Source organism: Mercenaria mercenaria, chromosome 1 (genome assembly GCF_021730395.1).
Source record: "Mercenaria mercenaria strain notata chromosome 1, MADL_Memer_1, whole genome shotgun sequence".
Taxonomy (NCBI): domain Eukaryota; kingdom Metazoa; phylum Mollusca; class Bivalvia; order Venerida; family Veneridae; genus Mercenaria; species Mercenaria mercenaria.
Genome location: NC_069361.1, coordinates 26,952,835 through 26,970,154, shown reverse-complemented (window position 1 = coordinate 26,970,154; position 17,320 = coordinate 26,952,835). Strand labels below are relative to the sequence as shown.

The following is a 17,320-nucleotide window of genomic DNA, read 5'->3' as shown; positions in this document are numbered from 1 at the left end:
TAGGTTTAATCTACTCTGCATAACAAATATCCTATTAAGTTTCAACATTCTGGGTAAAGTTATTTATCGGAAATTGTTTTCCATGTTCAGGCCCTTGTGACCTTGACCTTTAATAGAGTGATCCTAAAATCAATATGGATTATCTACTCTGCATATTCAATTATCCTATGAAGTTTCAACAATCTGAGTCAAGTGGTTCTCAAGTTACAGACCGGATATGGTTTTCCTAGTTCAGGCCCCTGTGACCTTGACCTTTAGCACAATGACCCAAAAATCAATAGGGATCATCTAATCTGCATGATCAATCATCCTTTGAAGTTCAAACATTCTGGGTCAAATGGTTCTCTGCGTTCAGGCCTATGTGACTTTGACCTTTGACAATAGGGGTCGTCTACTCCAAAAGCCCTGCCACCTATTAAGTTTGAAGATTTTTGGTCAAATAGTTCTCCAGTTATTGATCGGAAATGAAGTGTGATGTATGTACAGACGCATGGACAGGGCAAAAACAAGATATAGAGTAGATTTACACAAATTTAAGCTATTTGATGTTTGACTTCCAAGTGTAACCCTGACATTGGATGTTATGACCTTGGTTGTACACTCTGAATGTCATCTGGATGAGGTCAGCAAACGGTGCTAACTTATGAAATTCGTTGTAGTAGTTTTAGGCTTTCCAGCATTGCTACTTTTTTGAAGGTGCTCCAATGTTTTCCTACTTTTCTATAAAACCTCCTGTTACTCCTACTTTTTCATATCAGAAGTAGTCAACATGCATTTTTTGACCCTCAGAATGAAAATATTTTCGCTGTGGGAGGGGAAACCCCACTCCCCGCACCTACCCCAAATGAATGTCAACTAACACCTAGGAATGATTTGTCAATGTTCAAAAAAGTATATACTGTGGTATATGAAAGTAGTTTGGATTCAGTAGGTGTGTCTTTAGTGCATTCAATTGTGAACAGTGAAATGTTGTTGAATCCAGTCCTAAGCCCTTCTTTGTCCCTAAAGCTTTTTGTCGAAGTTTGTAGCTTACATAAACTCCCAATTATTTCCTACTTTTTTGTAATGGATTGCTGGAAAGCCTGTTAATTAGAAAATATGAAGTGGACACGAATTTAAGCGATTTCATCTTTGATCTGTAAGCGTGTTATTGACCTTGAAGTTAGTGACCCAGGTCATATACTCTGCAAGTTGTGTTCACGAACTAGTTGTATGAAATTTTTCTAGTGGTTTAGACGATATGGAGCCGACATTAAATTAAGCTCCTTAAAGTGAGACTTTGACCTTGGACCTAGTGACCTGGAATGTGCACTCTGCACATCAACTCTATGATGTAAACAACTGACACTAGTTTTATGAAAATCTTCTCAGCATTTTAGAACGGCAGAATCAAAGTTAGGCTATTTAACTTTTGTGACCTCGATCTTGAAGTTAGTGACCTAGGGTGTGCACTCTGCATGTCGTTCTGATGAGGTAATAGACAACTGATGCGAGTTTTAAGAAATTCTTTAAGCAGTTTAGAAGATATTGAGTGGGACATTGACCCAAGTATGACCCTGAACAAGTTGTGGTTCTGCATGTCATCTTGGTATTAACAACTGATGCTAGTTTTTTTTGGAAATCTTCAAAGCACTTAAGGAGATATAGGTGAACACAATGGACAGACGGATGGACATGCATGACTAATGTAGCCTCCATATACATTGCATCTGGGCGTATAATTTATATCTCATGTAGCAACTATCTGGACATAAATAACAAACACAATATACATGATATTTGGATAATTTTAATAAATAACATAGGCACAACAAGAACTGATCACTCAAATTGTTTGTATATAGCAGTTATTCCCCTTGTCCACTCAAATAAACACAACCCATTGCTAAAATACATCATGCACAATCTTCTGCAAAAAACATTGTCCAGACAAATATACCTACTTGAAGTAACCTTTCATAACTATTTCTTAAAGCATATTTTTTTCTTTACACATGCATTGTACACATTGCAATAAATTGGGATCTATATCTTTTATCTACCTACTCATATGTTGTTATACAAAACTTCTCATGTTTTAATTTGTTTTGAAGAGCAATAATTATTCATATCTGTATACAACCATAACTCAGTGAAATACTTCTGGCCTGAATTTTATCCCATTTTTAATCTGCTAAATACCAAAAGTGACCTAATAAACATTTCAATTAACGTTAACATCTTCTTATGCAGAGGTAAACTTTCACTGAAACTTGTGCCACTTTCTTTTTTCTTTTTTAATTTATGGAGATGAGGAAGGTCAGCCCTAATCTGTGGCAATACTGTCCTATCTGCAGCACAATTACTGATTCCATTTTAAATATTATTTCAACATTAGTTTTAACAGGACACTTAAGGAAAGTATATAAAATACCATTTAAACTTTAGCTTCAGGAAATTAAAATTAAAATTAACTTCCTACTTTGTAATTTAGCTGATAAAACACCAGCAGATGACTTTGCATCTTCCTGTAACATACACTGCCACAGTTTAAAGTTGACCTTGACAAAAAAGCCAACAGCCAATAATCATCCAATCTCAAGCACGTTATATTGCAAATAAAATCATAATCAACATGTCAGAAACATTGAAAGACAAACATAATCTATAAATGTATTACGTTAACATGTTTAATGACTTATATAATGGTTTTATAACAATGTGCAATCTGTAATAATAGTATGCAAATTTACATAAGCAAAGATATCGCCAAATAATGTATAACAGGCCATCTTATTACACCAACATTTTACCAGTATCAAAATTTCATTCATTATAATTTTTTGTGTAAAAATTACTCTTTTATAACATATGAAACAAAAAAAATGCATTGCAGTTGCTTAACAAAATTTGACTTCTCCGAGAGATGAGAATGTGTAATTGTCAGGAGCTGAATTCTTTATCCTTTTTTTGTTAACAGAGAAAGCTTTTCCACATATTACTGTTCACAACCCAGACACTAGACATTTCTCACTGTAGTTGTACTGCATTCATAAATATCCGTGTCAGCAGTTTAAAAACACAAAGTGCAGTATTAAAGTAAACACAATGGCACATTTCCATAGTAACGTTCACATGATTACACAGATAAATCACAGTACAGTTCAATTTCTTCTTTCTTTTGGAAATGTGTCCTTAAAACTATGTAAAACAATTTCTTCCTTTAAAATCAACTACAACAGTCATTTACAAATCTAGTTCCATGAAATCTGTTACATTTTCTAGGGGAATCCAAAGCCAAATCAGTCTAGTATACATAACCTTTTGGTAAACATGGTTCATGGCAATACCAGATATGTAAATAACCTGACATTTCATCAAGCAAACACCGAAGGTAACTAACTCTCATACATTGCCTCTCGATTTTAAACTTACATAATGCCAATCCAACTGTGACTACATAAAAATGCCAAAACGTTTTGTTCAATTGTACTAGCACATCTAGCCAAAACCCATTCATACTAGATACCGTCATGTATTGCAAGTTTTCCCATTTGTACAAAATTTATGCTAATAAAAGGTGACAATAATCAACATAAAATGCATATCTGAGGCATGATTGTAGATTAACACATCACAAATGGCAAGCACAGTTTTCTTAAGAAGCACAAATTAGTATCAATGTAAAGGCAGCTGAAGTCCACTCAGACGAGCACTGCCATGTGAAGTGACCAAAGTCAATCAATAAAAGCCTATGTAAGATATACCAAGATGAACCTTTTTTTCTTGACAAGCACATATCTCAGTTTAAAACTAACACTGGTACACTTGTATAAAGGTAATAAAAACATGTTTACGCTTCATGAAAATAACTGACAATTAATTCTTACATACTAGACTGGCTTTCCCATTACTTTTACCTACACCAGGAAAATCGGTCTGGCATCCCCAAATGCTCTGAACAGTTACTCTTTAACTGGATATACAGCAAATTTTATATTGACATTTCAAAGAGGTCATTTTCAAATGACAGTACTCGACTTAATGTTGATGAAAATGACACGCCCACAAAAAAATACACAGAATTGCCGATATTAACATTATACAGTGATTAGCATGATGAACAAGAATTTACAGCAGATGATAAGGAATGTTATAGACTGTTAAAGTCACCAAATATCACTCCTGATAGTTCAGCAAAGTCAATTCTTCGCGTTTCCGTTCAAGTTCTTGTCTCCATTTAAAAAAGATATGCTTTTGGATAAAGACTCAGCCATCTTTATTTTCAAGTTTGTACGTAGAATTTATTTTCATGTGTGTCAAGTTTTATGTAGCTGTTATTTTCATGTGTGTTTTTTGCGTATTACTGTCAGTTTTGTTTGTGTTTAGGTACCTTGCCGAATACTTTCTTTTGCTTTTAACTTCGATATAAGACTTCATCTGAACTGATCTACCAGGACTGACTATGAATATATAAATTTCTAATGTCTAGCAGTGTATTTATTTATCTCCCATTGTGTTTACATGATCAATGAACTATTACTCACTTTAACCAATGGATCCTAAACATATCTGTATGTTATCTCTCTTTATGTATATACGACAGTGACAGATCTAACTGAAGTTTTACAGATAGGCCTTCAGGAAGGTAATATTACAGGTTAATAATTTGAAATTTCAAACACATCCTCGCAAGCTACAGGAATCACAGTTTCAAAGAAAATATGTGATTTTCACAGGATATTATTAAAACTATTACAATCCAGCTAAACTATCGAAGGTGAGTGTTACAATCGTACTTTAAACAAACTCATTGCACTTTGTGCCACTGAAGATTATCATGACCTTGACACTATTCCAAGCTGAAATAGATAAACCTGATACAGGCAAGCTATGGTTAATTTTCGAATTAATTCCTAACTTCTAAAATATCTGAAATTTATAGCAATTTAATCAATACCAGTATCATTCAAATTTATATCAACCACCAAAAATGGTAATATGAACTTTGTATTGATAATATACAGAAATATAGTTTCCTGTTTTGTCTTTTATCAAGTTATACCTGACAATTAATAGGCTGATAAAAATGTCTAATTAAAAGAATGAGCAGAATGCATGCAGCATAAAGCGTTAGAACTATGTACAGTACACATGTAAAATATTGAGACCACGATATTAATGTTCTGGGGTGAATTAATGTTCACTATGAACAATGTGTAAACTATGAGAAACAAACTGGCTAACAATCACTGTATCTAAAGTTCTTCAATTAAAGAGGGTCTAAATTTGTCACTATAGCAAGTAAAACAATTCAAAGTAAGAAATACAAACTTTTTCTTTAATTAGAAGCTGTTAATTGATATCAATTTAACTGAAACCTGTTGCAGTAAACAAAACACTGATTATTTGTATAAAACAGTTTCATATACAAAAAATTATGTTTATACCTTCATTCCGAAAAAAGTTCTGCAAAAAAAAAAAAAGCAATAGTAAGTACTGCTGGTTTAATTTATGGGTGAAAAAATCTGCAATTCAAAACAATCTGCACTTAAAACTGTATACATTTCAAGACAGCAAAATATTTGGCAAATCGTGCTTAGGTATTGCATAACGTACAAGAGTGACACAAGTGATTCTCAACCAGTCTATTATAATGAGATATCTTTTTTTCCAATAAGCGGTACATTTAAATGGTTTAAAAACAATTCCAATGTTAACATAAATACCCTTAATACTTTAACAAACACATTGTTAAAATATAACAATTCCCCATATAATGGTAATGTAACAATTGGATTTTATGAACACATTGCCAAAAATACAACACTGTTTCAAGCTTGTCGATCAAACTCACAATGCCCCTAGTCATGCAGTGTACTACCATGTAAGAATAAAGTATTTTATTCATTTCCCAAGACGATAAAGCCACAAACAGAGAAAACAATGTTGTATCATCAGCACTGTTTTTAATCACAACACGTCAATACCAAAAGCAACTTTGCAAAGTCTTACAGCAAACTTGTTCTTGTTATCACATGAAACATATGCTGATTTTTTTCTTTCTTCTATGCTCGCTTTCTTATGTACAAATCTGTTTACACAGTTAATAAATAATGCGTGTTACATCAATCCAAACACATAGTTTTCAGTAGCTGTGTACAAAGCACTTTCATATATATAGCCAAACTATGGTAATCTATAAATAAAGCACAAAGGTTGATAGTAGACCTTTCAACCAATGTATTTCAGCATTTTATTATCCATGACACACTGTTGTTCTTTACTGTTTTACTGATTAACATCTGGAGCGTCCATGATGAAAGTCTCACAAGGTTGATCTTGGTACCGATTCCTAAGAATCATTAAATAAAAATTTCTAATGTAAATAAGCAAAAGTCATGGTCAAAATGGTCGATTTGCAAGTTGATCAGAACTGGCCGTCCGTCCTCGAACACTTAAATCACCAAAAGATCTTCGACTTTCCTGAAAAATACACAAAATTTAGAAAATTTAAAGACATCAAACTCATTTCACCATAAATCAAAGATGCAATGAAACAACAGCTATTACACATTTTGTATCTTCAACAGAATCCTAGAAATACTCTACAACTGATGATGCCTTATGTTTGCAATGTATTCTCATCTGTTTACATGTCATAAGAACTGTATGTTGATAATTATCTTGAAACAGTTTTATCATGAGGAGGTTATATTTTTTATATGATGATTTCACTGAACTATTTTCATAAGCAAACTGTATGTTACATAAGATATTTCTGTTCTTTGAAAATAACAAGACAAACAATTTAATAAATTGCTAAAACAATCCTAAATTTATATTCCTATGTGCAACTCAAAGCATTCTCATAACTTCAAAGCATTCTCATAACCCTAGGTCTGAGGACAATTTTCAGTTAAATGTTTCTCCTTATAACAAACCTTCCCTGTATAAAATCAAAAGTAAACCAGAGCTGCTTCTGAGAAAAGTGCATGTCTCCCACAACTGCCTAATCATCTGAATAGTAGTATATGAGACAACCATGCAGCAAGACCTCAACTGCCTTATCAGACTTTCAGTACTTTGATGAACAAAAACAAGTTCAAGAGCCATCATTCTGAAGTGCCTGGGACAATTTGGCTAGTTATTGAACTTGGCTGAGGACTTATTGGCAAACACGTTTTGTTCAAGTTTGGTGAGATGAGAAATGTTAGACTTTCCAATGTGGACAAGATTTGTGACAGAAACAGAGACTCGCACACACACAGAGACAGAAGTAAATCAGTATGTCTCCCACACCACTGTGTGGTGGGAGACATAAATACTCATGGCAATGCTTAAACAATGAAATGCCCTTTTATTCCATGACAATATCGAAACCCTCAATATGAATAAAGCAAGCTGAACATAGGTGTAGGCAATAAAAATATTGTTTCCAATCAAAACCTTAACTCATAAACCCAATATAAGACTTTAAAATTGCATTAAAATAAGGCAGTAACAAAAATATGCCCAATAAAAAAGGATCATAAATTCACAACATAAAAATGCAACCAATATAAACAGGTTCCAGTAACCATGGTGCAATCCACCGACCCCATAACATCTCAACTATAACCACCTATCCTCCTCATCCCTACAGGGGAGATAACTCTAGTCCTACCTTCCTGAAGCCGGTACCCTGCTTGATGCAGGGTCAAGTATCTTGACCTGGCTACTGGTTCCTTGTGTATATTGTTTGCCAGTGGCCTTTTTGTACTGACTAGAACAATGTACAACCTCCCAATCACCCCAGGATGATACTCGGACCAATTCCCCTCCAGCAAAGTCATGCTAGAGTTACAAAAACATACTTCAATACACCTATATATCCCCAATGTAATTATTACAATTAATTTCTTTTTTTTTTCAGTGGTTTACTGAAATATAACAAGAGTATCGCAATGCAGAGCAATATATGTCCTAAGTTTGACCTTTGACCCCTGTGACATTGACTTTGAAGCAAGCCATCTAAAACATGTGCTCTGCACATTGTTTTGATGTGGTAAACATTGTGTAAAGTTCTTTTGAAATTCTTCAAGGGGTTCAAGAGTTACAGAGGTATGACCTTTAACCCCTAAGTGTGACTTTGACCTTGAAGCGAGCCATCTGAAACATGTGCTCTGCACGTCTTCTCAATGTGGTGAACATTTGTGCCAAGTTTCTTTAAATCCTTCAAGCAGTTCAAGAGTTATTGAGTGGACACAAAACAAAGTCATATGACCTTTGACCCCTATGTGTGACCTTGACCTTGAAGCGAGCCATCCAAAACATTATTTATTTACTGTGCATGTCGTCTCCATGTGGTGAACATTTGTTTTAAATTTTTTCAAAATCCTTCAAGGGGTTCAAGACTTACAGAGCGGATGGACGGAAACTGGCATCATAATATAATGTGACATAATAATGTCCCTTCGGATGTATAATAAAGGATTATAATCAGAAAATGTCACTGTTTCAACATTGAGATAACAATAGATGCAATTTTCACTATACTATGTAAGAAATGTTATGAATTTAAATATGAGTAATCAGTGTTCTTATGATCAACAACAATGGAAAAATGCTATGGTTTTATGTATTCTGCTCCAAAGAAAGGAAAAGAAACTACTAATCACTGTTTCTGAATAAGCAAAACATACTAATTTTTGTATCACAAGTACAATTTTGTATCTTGCCAGGTGATAAATTACCTAATATATTTTAAGTTCAAAATTAATTTCACATTCATTTTTTCTAACCACAAGAGCTTTTGGAGGTCAGCAATGCTTGATATTTCACTAAAGAAGTTAAAATTATGAAAACATGAACATAAACAAATACAAAAGGTGCAACAAACTGGAGTACCAGAACTTTCATATCTTACAACACTAAAAGATCACATCAAAAATATTGTACAACTGAAAACGGGGCATAACTTTGTGAAAAAGCCAAACAGCATTATGGGACCTTTGCATTGCATGTCAAATCATCATACTGAACGAGTGTATTACGGGTAAGTTTCCATAAACAAGAGGGCCATGATGGCCCTATATCGCTCACCTGTTATCATTGCACTTGAGGACAAGAAGGTCCTCAGAAAAATATCTAAATCCAAAGGACAGGAACAACAAAGGGAAGAAATTTAACCAAAAAGTAAAAAAAATTCTTACAAGGTATAGATATGTCAAAATACACCTAAAAATTGGAGGTACCATCCATGTTGTACCACAGAAAAGTGGTCTCGGTTTTTTCCTATGGCCAATAATAAAAAAGTTACTAAAAATAAGCTATTTATAGTAACGTAAAAGGAAAGTAATTAAAAAAAAATATTGTAAGTGAACAAAAGAAGGATCTGCCAAATAAATCTGTTGACATAAATGGAATTTCAGATCAGTCTCTTCATTAGTTACAGAGATATACCCATTTTAATTTGAAATAAAGGGAGGTAATTTGACATAAAATCAGTCCATAACTAGAAAATGCTTTTGTAAAAAAGCGCATGTCTCCCCCAATGCAAAGTCCTATAGGCAAGAAGTCAATAGGGGTCAGGAGCGAAAGTCAAAGAGACACTGAATGTTGGCTGCAATAGGGATCATCTACTTGGCATGTCCAGTCATCCCGCTAAATTTCAACACTCGTGGCCTAGTTCAGGCTCCTGTGACCCTGACCTTTGATCAAGTGACCTCAAAATAAATAGGGGTCATGTACTCTGCATGTCCAATCATCCTGTTAAGTTTCAACATTGTAGGTCAAGTGGTTCTCAAGTTATTTCCAAAAAATGATTTTACATGAACAGGCCACTGTGACCTTGACCTTTAATAGACTGACCCCAAAATCAATAGGGGTCATCTACTCTGCATGTTCAATCATCCTAGTATGAAGTTTCAACATTCTGGGTCAAGTGGTTCTCAAGTTATTGATCGGAACTGGTTATCAATGTTCAGGCCCCTGTGACCTTGACCTTTAACGGAGTGACCCCAAAAACAATAAGGGTCATTTACTCTGCATGAACAATCATCCTATGAAGTTTCAAGATTCTGGGTCGAGAGGTTCTCAAGTTATTGATTGGAAATGGTTTTCCATGTTCAGGCCCCTGTGGCCTTGACTTTTCACAGAGTGACCCTAAAATCGTTAGGGTTCATCTACTCTGCATGACCAATCATCCTACGAAGTTTCATCATTCTCGGTCAAATGGTTCTCAAGTTACTGACCGGAAATGGTTTTCAATGTGCGGGCCCCTGTGACCTTGACCTTTCACAGAGTGACCCCAAAATCGTTAGGGGTCATCTAAACTTTATGACCAATCATCCTATTAAGTTTCAACATTCTGAGTCAAGTGGTTCTCAAGTTACTGACCGGAAATGATTTTCAATGTTCGGGCCCCTGTGACCTTGACCTTTAATGGAGTGACCCCAAAATCGAAAGGGGTCATCTACTTTGCATGTACAATCATCCTATGAAGTTTCAACATTCTGGGTCAAGTGGTTCTCTAGTTATTGATCAGAAATAGTTTTCAATGTTCAGGCCCCTGTGACCTTGACCTTTGACGGAGTGATCCCATAATCAATAAGGGTCATCTACTCTTTATGACCAATCATCCTATCAAGTTTCAACATTCTGGGTCAGGTGGTTCTCTAGTTATTGATTGGAAATGGTTTTCAATGTTCAGGCCCATGTGACCTTGACCTTTGACGAGTGACCCCAAAATCAATTGGGGTCATCTACTCTTCACGACCAATCATCCTATGAAGTTTCAACATTCTGGGTCAAGTGGTTCTCTAGCTATTGATCGGAAATGGTTTTCAATGTTCAGGCCCATGTGACCTTGACCTTTGACGGAGTGACCCCAAAATCAATAGGGGTCATCTACTCTTCATGACCAATCATCCTATGAAGTTTAAACATTCTGGGTCAAGTGGTTCTCTAGTTATTGATCGGAAATGGTTTTCAATGTTCAGGCCCCTGTGACCTTGACCTTTGATGGAGTGACCCCAAAAACAATAGGGGTCGTCTACTCCAGCAGCCCTACAACCCTATGAAGTTTGAAGGTTCTAGGTCAAATGGTTCTCCAGTTATTGCTCGGAAATGAAGTGTGACGGACGGACGGACGGATGGACGGACAGGGCAAAAACAATATGTCTCCTGGGGGAGACATAATTATCTACCCTGATTGTCTCACTCCAACTTATAACAATAATGAAATTTAAAATAAGTCCTGTATGTACTTACTGATATAAATCCATTTTGATTACAATCAGGGGAGGTAATCAGATATAAAATAACTCTAGAACCTACGATTGGATCTGATTTGTAACGGAATCCAAGATTTATTGTTGTTGAAGATATTTTGGAAGTTTGTATCAAACAAAACCATAAATGAAGTCTCTATATGGCTGCAAAAGCCAAATTTGCCAATTTTGGACCTTTAAGGGGCCATAACTCTGGAACCCATGATGGAATCTGGCCAGTTCAAAAAAGCAAGCAAGATCTTGTGGTGATACAAGTTGTGTGCAAGTTTGGTTAAAATCAAATCATAAATGAAGCTGCTATTGTGCAGACAAGGTCAAAATAATTTTAATCAGGGGCCATAACTCTGGAACCCATTATGGGATCTGGCCAGTTCAAGAAAGGAATTGAGATCTTATGGTGACACAAGTTTTGTGCAAGTTTGATTAAATTCAAATCATAAATGAAGCTGCCATTGTGCAGACAAGGTCAAAATACCGTAACTGGAACCCATAACGAAATCTCGCCAGTTCAAGAAAGGAACCAAGATCTTATGGTGATACAAGTTGTGTGCAAGTTTGGTTAAAATAAAATCATAAATGAAGCTGCTATTGTGCAGACAAGGTCAAAATAGCTAATTCTGGCCCTTTCAGGGGCCATAACTCTGGAACCCATAAAGGAATCTTGCCAGTTTTAGAAAGGAACCAAGATCTTATGGTGATACAAGTTGTGTGCCAGTTTGGTAAAAATCAAATCATAAATAAAGCTGCTATTGTGCAGACAAGTTCAAAATAGCTAATTTTGGCCCTTTCAGGGGCCATAACTCTGGAACCCATAACGGGATCTGGCCAGTTCAAGATAGGAACCGTGATCTTATGGTGATACAAGTTATGTGCAAGTTTGGTTAAAATAAAATCATAAATGAAACCACTATCGTGCAGACAAGAAATTGTTGACGCACAGACGGACTGACGACGGGCGACGGATGAAGGGTGATCACAAAAGCTCACCTTGTCACTATGTGACAGGTGAGCTAAAAAATATGAGTCAAGAACAGCGCATAACTTTGTAAAAATGTAAAATAGTTATGAACCTGCACAGTGTGTGAAGCTTTGACCAATTCACGTTAGTAGATACCGAGATACCAGCTAAATATAGGACTTAACCAAATCAGGACGTGAATGAATGATGCTATGACATGGGTAAGTGTAACAGCTCTATGTATTCATCCAACAGTCCAGCTAAAAGTATGAGAGGTTACAGACAAAGTTTTATGATGATCCATCAAGTCATTCATCAATACAAGCAGTTAAAAGGTGTTTTTTTCTATTTCAAGCTCTAGTTGCCCCTAAAATGGCCAATGCTTAACCACTTTAACAAATTTAACTTAGTGAAGAAAACACAACGATGCTTCAGACCAAGTTTGCTGAACAGCCATCATCTGGTTCAAGGGAAGAATGTGCTTAAAGGTTTTCCTATTTTACATTTGGCTGCCCCTAAAAGTGGCCAAGCTGAAATCATCTGAATACATTTGAGAGATGACCTTACATAAAGACCAAATCTGATGATCTATAAAGTGGTTAATGAGAAAGAGACATTAAACACTTTTTCCATTTTTAGCTCTGGGCGGAGCAGAATCATTTGAACAAGCTTCAGAGATATCTATACCATGTTCGGGGAAATAAAGATGCGGACACATGACCATCCACCTATAAATACCAACACTAAAAAGATATGTGTTGTAAGATGGACAAAAGTGTGTGTGATACTATTCTGTTTTGTGGAATATATAATAGTATCACCATTAGCTTGACCTTCGACCTAGTGACCTCCAACCATAACAGAAGTTATCTTCTAACCAAAGTTTATTATCCTAATTATCCTAGGAAGTGTAGTCCTTAGAAACAGTTTTCAGCCCTTAGACAACTGTGTTGATTGTTTTGGTATGTTAGTCACATTGACACAATATACATTAGGTCGTATAACAACTTCACAACTTTAACTAGAGCTATCACTGAAGATACAGGGAAGACTGGACCTACTGACCTAGGTTTAAAGCTCTGCACAATGCCTTGGCTAAATAAATAACTGATGCTTTATGAAAACCCTTTAAGCTATTTAGAAGATTTCAGTGGGGCATGAAATAATGCTATTTGACCTTTGGTCTTGTGCAGCTGACAAGAAATAAAACTATTTGACCTTCAGTCTCAAATTATGACCTTGACCTTAGGCCTTATCCCTGGTTCATGTGCTCTGAATGTTATCTTTATGAGGTAAAGAATTGATGCTAGTCTTTTGTTAATCCTTCAAGCCATTTAAAAAATATGGATCGGACATGAAATAAAGTTATTTGACTGTTGGCCTCATAGGAGTGTTCTTGACCTTTGTCCTAGAGACCTGAGTCACATGCTCTGTATACTGTCTTTGTGAGGTCTACAACTGATGCCAGTGTCATGAAAATCCTCCAGAACATAGGATATGAACACAGAGCAAAAATCTGACCCTGACATGGATCATGCATTGTGTGTGCCTTATTGATGAGATTAACAACTGATGCTACTTTTTCTATGAAAATCCATCCAGCAGTTTTTTTGATATGGTGTGTACACAAAATGAATCTACCTGACCTTTGACACAGGTTTATCTCATTTTAGTATGATTGTGAACATTTGTGTAGTTCAGTTTTTGGAAACTGTTTTCAGTCTAGATATTACAGTGACCTTAACATCTGACCTCCGCCCTCAACAAAACAAACTGCTTACTCCAATGACATTTGACAATCATCCTATGAACTTTATGGACTGAAGATTAAAGCATTCCACTGTTGCATCTGGTAAGAAAAGAAATGGTCCCGGTTGACCAAGAGCTACCTAAGAGCAACATCCATACAAAATGTACATAACTAAATCAGCGAGATCCCACAGAGTGGATCCTGACCTAGACAGAAGCACATCTTCCAGGAACTATAGAGAACACTACTACATCCATAAGCTAATTACTCTCCAAACAATCAGGACTAATGCCTTTGGATAATAATAACAATATGATACCCAATTCAAAATGTAGCTTTAACAATAAATGTTTATACTTACATGTAATTTATCATCTTTACTGCTTATGTTGAGCACTGACAAGGAGCTTGCTCTTTTCATGCTGAAAATATAAATAACATAGCAGTAGTAGATTGTAAATATTATATTCTTGAACTACTGCCTGAACATGCTGTAAAATCAGGTTTTTCGGTGAGGCCTGAAGTTTGCTGCATTCAAATGGTTTATAAGGTAGATTACCCGCAACACATGGCCATCTTGTGAAACAAACACGGTTATTTATATGAATTACAGCACCTTCTTGAATAGAGCAAAAAATAAAACACAAGATTTCCGATTTTGAAGTATGCTGAAGAAAATTTTGTGAGGATGTCAATATATTCTACATAGAAATCAGCAACAAGTGATATGAGTACCATTTCATATGTAGACTTGAGCTTTAATGAACATAATGAACTGGGGAATTCTTACAAGTGTCGAAAATGACTGAAAAGCCTTATTTTAAAGGTTCATTACTAAGGGAAAGTGAGTTGGCAATTTTTTTCATAGCCAGTGCACAGACTTCTGCAAGACACTAAATAATGAAGATTGGCAGGTCAAAATTTACAGAAGGTCTTTGGAACTCAAAGAAATGTATGTGTATTATGTTGAAATTTCAATGAATCGACAGAATGACCCCCCAGGTCTTTTTAACTTTTTTCATACTTCATAGAAAAATAATTGTACATATACTGCGATTTATTTCGAATTTCTACATACCAACTTTCATTTTCCAATAAAATGAAATAGTTTCTGTGCTTTTTAAAAGAAATTAAAATGTTCACTTTCCTTAGTATTGGACCTTTAAACCAAATCTAAGCTGTGATTTTTCAGTATCCTATACTAGAAGACCTTCAAAAAGAATTCAAGATTATCTTAGTATGTTCACAAGGAAAGATACCAATAATCTACATGAGTCTAGAAGGTGTAAGAACAGAAACATACAGCTGTAAGTAATAGAAAATTCTGGTCCTTTTTATACAACTGTGGTTAAACAAACCAACCCCAGACAGAAAAAGTTACATTAGTTCCAATATTATAACTGAAATTCAAATCTTTCATAATCATACAACCATAACTTCCATTTGGGAAAGTTATCATCTTTGTATTATATAACCAAACTCTGTTTCTTGTAGGTTGTATTAACAGCTATTCTATTTTTGCTAATACTGACTGTTTAATACTGTCACAGAACTGAATATATACCAGCGTCCAATCAGCAATTTTGACCTCTAACATAACAAGGCAGTCTGAAAGACAGCTAAATCCTAAATCTTGAACTGACATGACTGACTCATGAATTCTGCACAACCTCTTGATGAGTTGATCATTTGACCAAAGTTTCATGAAAATCCTTCAAGGGGTTTAGGAGATACAGAGCTCAAACATTTGACCTTGAGTTGTGACACTGACCTTGAGTTGACATGGCTGACTCATGAGTTCTGCACATCGTCTTGATGAGGTGATCATTTGACCCAAGCTTCATGAAATTCCTTCAAGGGGCTCAGGAGATATGGAGTGGACACGAAAGTGTTACGGAAGGACGGACGGACAGATGGAAACCATTCCTATAACCCCCACCACTTGTGGCGGGGGATTAATAATCTGACACAGGCAAATTACCCACGAAGACCAATAGGTTCTGAAAAATTATTTATCAGACATTGTTTTTCTGTCACTCTGACAAAGTGTTTGATGCTGATAGGTCCAAGTGTACCCCAGATATTAAGCTTGAACTGATTCAAGTCAATAAGGTTGACAGTCATACATTGTGCATTCTCTCTTTACTGAATGGAAACCAAATGGGCATACCAAATGAAAAACCTATGGGCATGAGCAGAACAAAATACTTCCCTCACCCCTCCCCCCTCCATTTTAAAGTGGGATTTGACAAACCTTCAACTGAGACAAATTAATGTAAGCTTTTCTGTCAGAAATAAAATTTCTATGACTATTTCAAACACAACACTACTAGTGTACTTCATGTATTCAAAACTTTCTCTGATCTGAAAACTGTCCCCATTAAAAACATGTCAGACAGTATTTTCTACTAGAGGCCAGGATAGACAGCTAGATAAGTATATGGAAATGACTTACAGTCTCAGTTCGAAAATAAGAAAACAAACTACTTCTATGAAATTATTGCCGTCATGCCAAAGTACAAACATTTCATTTTCAGACCAGACATAAAAAACTTTACATCAATATTGAAATTAACTTTGATATTCTTCCTGCTTAAGAGCTCTTTTCAAATCACAAAATTCAAACTTTATCCAAAAATCTTCAGGTTACTTTTATCACACTATTAATTTCACTTACATAATACACTGTAATGCACTACTTCACAAACATTCTATTGAAAACGTATCATTTTCCACAATTTTGAACATAATCAAGTTACTGAAATGACCTTTATGTAATATATCGCCATGTATCTTAAAGTATTTTTCAAAATATAAACCTAACAGTAAAGCTACCAGTTAAATCTTCCACTAGAACTCTTTCATTAATTAAGTATGCCTTTGGAAATTAATGGCATCACTTTTGTTTTCCCATGCTTCATTTACATATGAGATTTATTCATCAACTAGAATGTGTCTGTAGGACACAGGGTGTGCCCCCCACTGTTACATTTATTACAAATAAGGGGGAATAATTCAAATGTTTCCAGTCTTAATGGGGTATAGCCTCAACAAACATTTAATGAAAAGGATTCATTATTCTAGGCCATATACTTTTTAAGCTATGAGCATCATAAACAAAAGATCAACTATTTTGGCTATTTCAAGGGCCATAACTCTGTAATAAATGCGAAGATTCTCAGGAAGAATGCCAAGTGTGCAAGGACACATCATGATAAAGACTCAAGCAAGGTTTCATGAATTTACATCAAATACTTTTTGACCTAGACACATAATTAGGTGAAAATGTGCATTTTTATACTATTTCAGGGGCCATAACTTTAACAAGAGGACCATGATGGTCCTGAATCGCTCACCTGT

At 35.3% G+C, this 17,320-nt stretch overlaps 1 protein-coding gene across 8 annotated transcripts in view; it reads right to left on the bottom strand.

Annotated features, from left to right (window-relative positions):
• Positions 1–1,769: 1,769 nt before the first annotated feature.
• Positions 1,770–17,320, bottom strand: part of LOC123543115 (kinesin light chain-like) — an 81,743-nt gene continuing 66,192 nt past the window's right edge. For all 8 annotated transcript variants that reach the window (XM_053542837.1, XM_053542866.1, XM_053542842.1 and 5 more), the window contains 3 exons: positions 14,322–14,382; positions 7,646–7,815; positions 1,770–6,465 (listed from right to left, as the gene is read on the bottom strand). In XM_053542837.1, the coding sequence (XP_053398812.1) occupies positions 6,438–6,465; positions 7,646–7,815; positions 14,322–14,382 (259 nt within the window). In that variant the 3' untranslated portion in view covers positions 1,770–6,437. The remainder of the gene's footprint in view (positions 6,466–7,645; positions 7,816–14,321; positions 14,383–17,320) is intronic.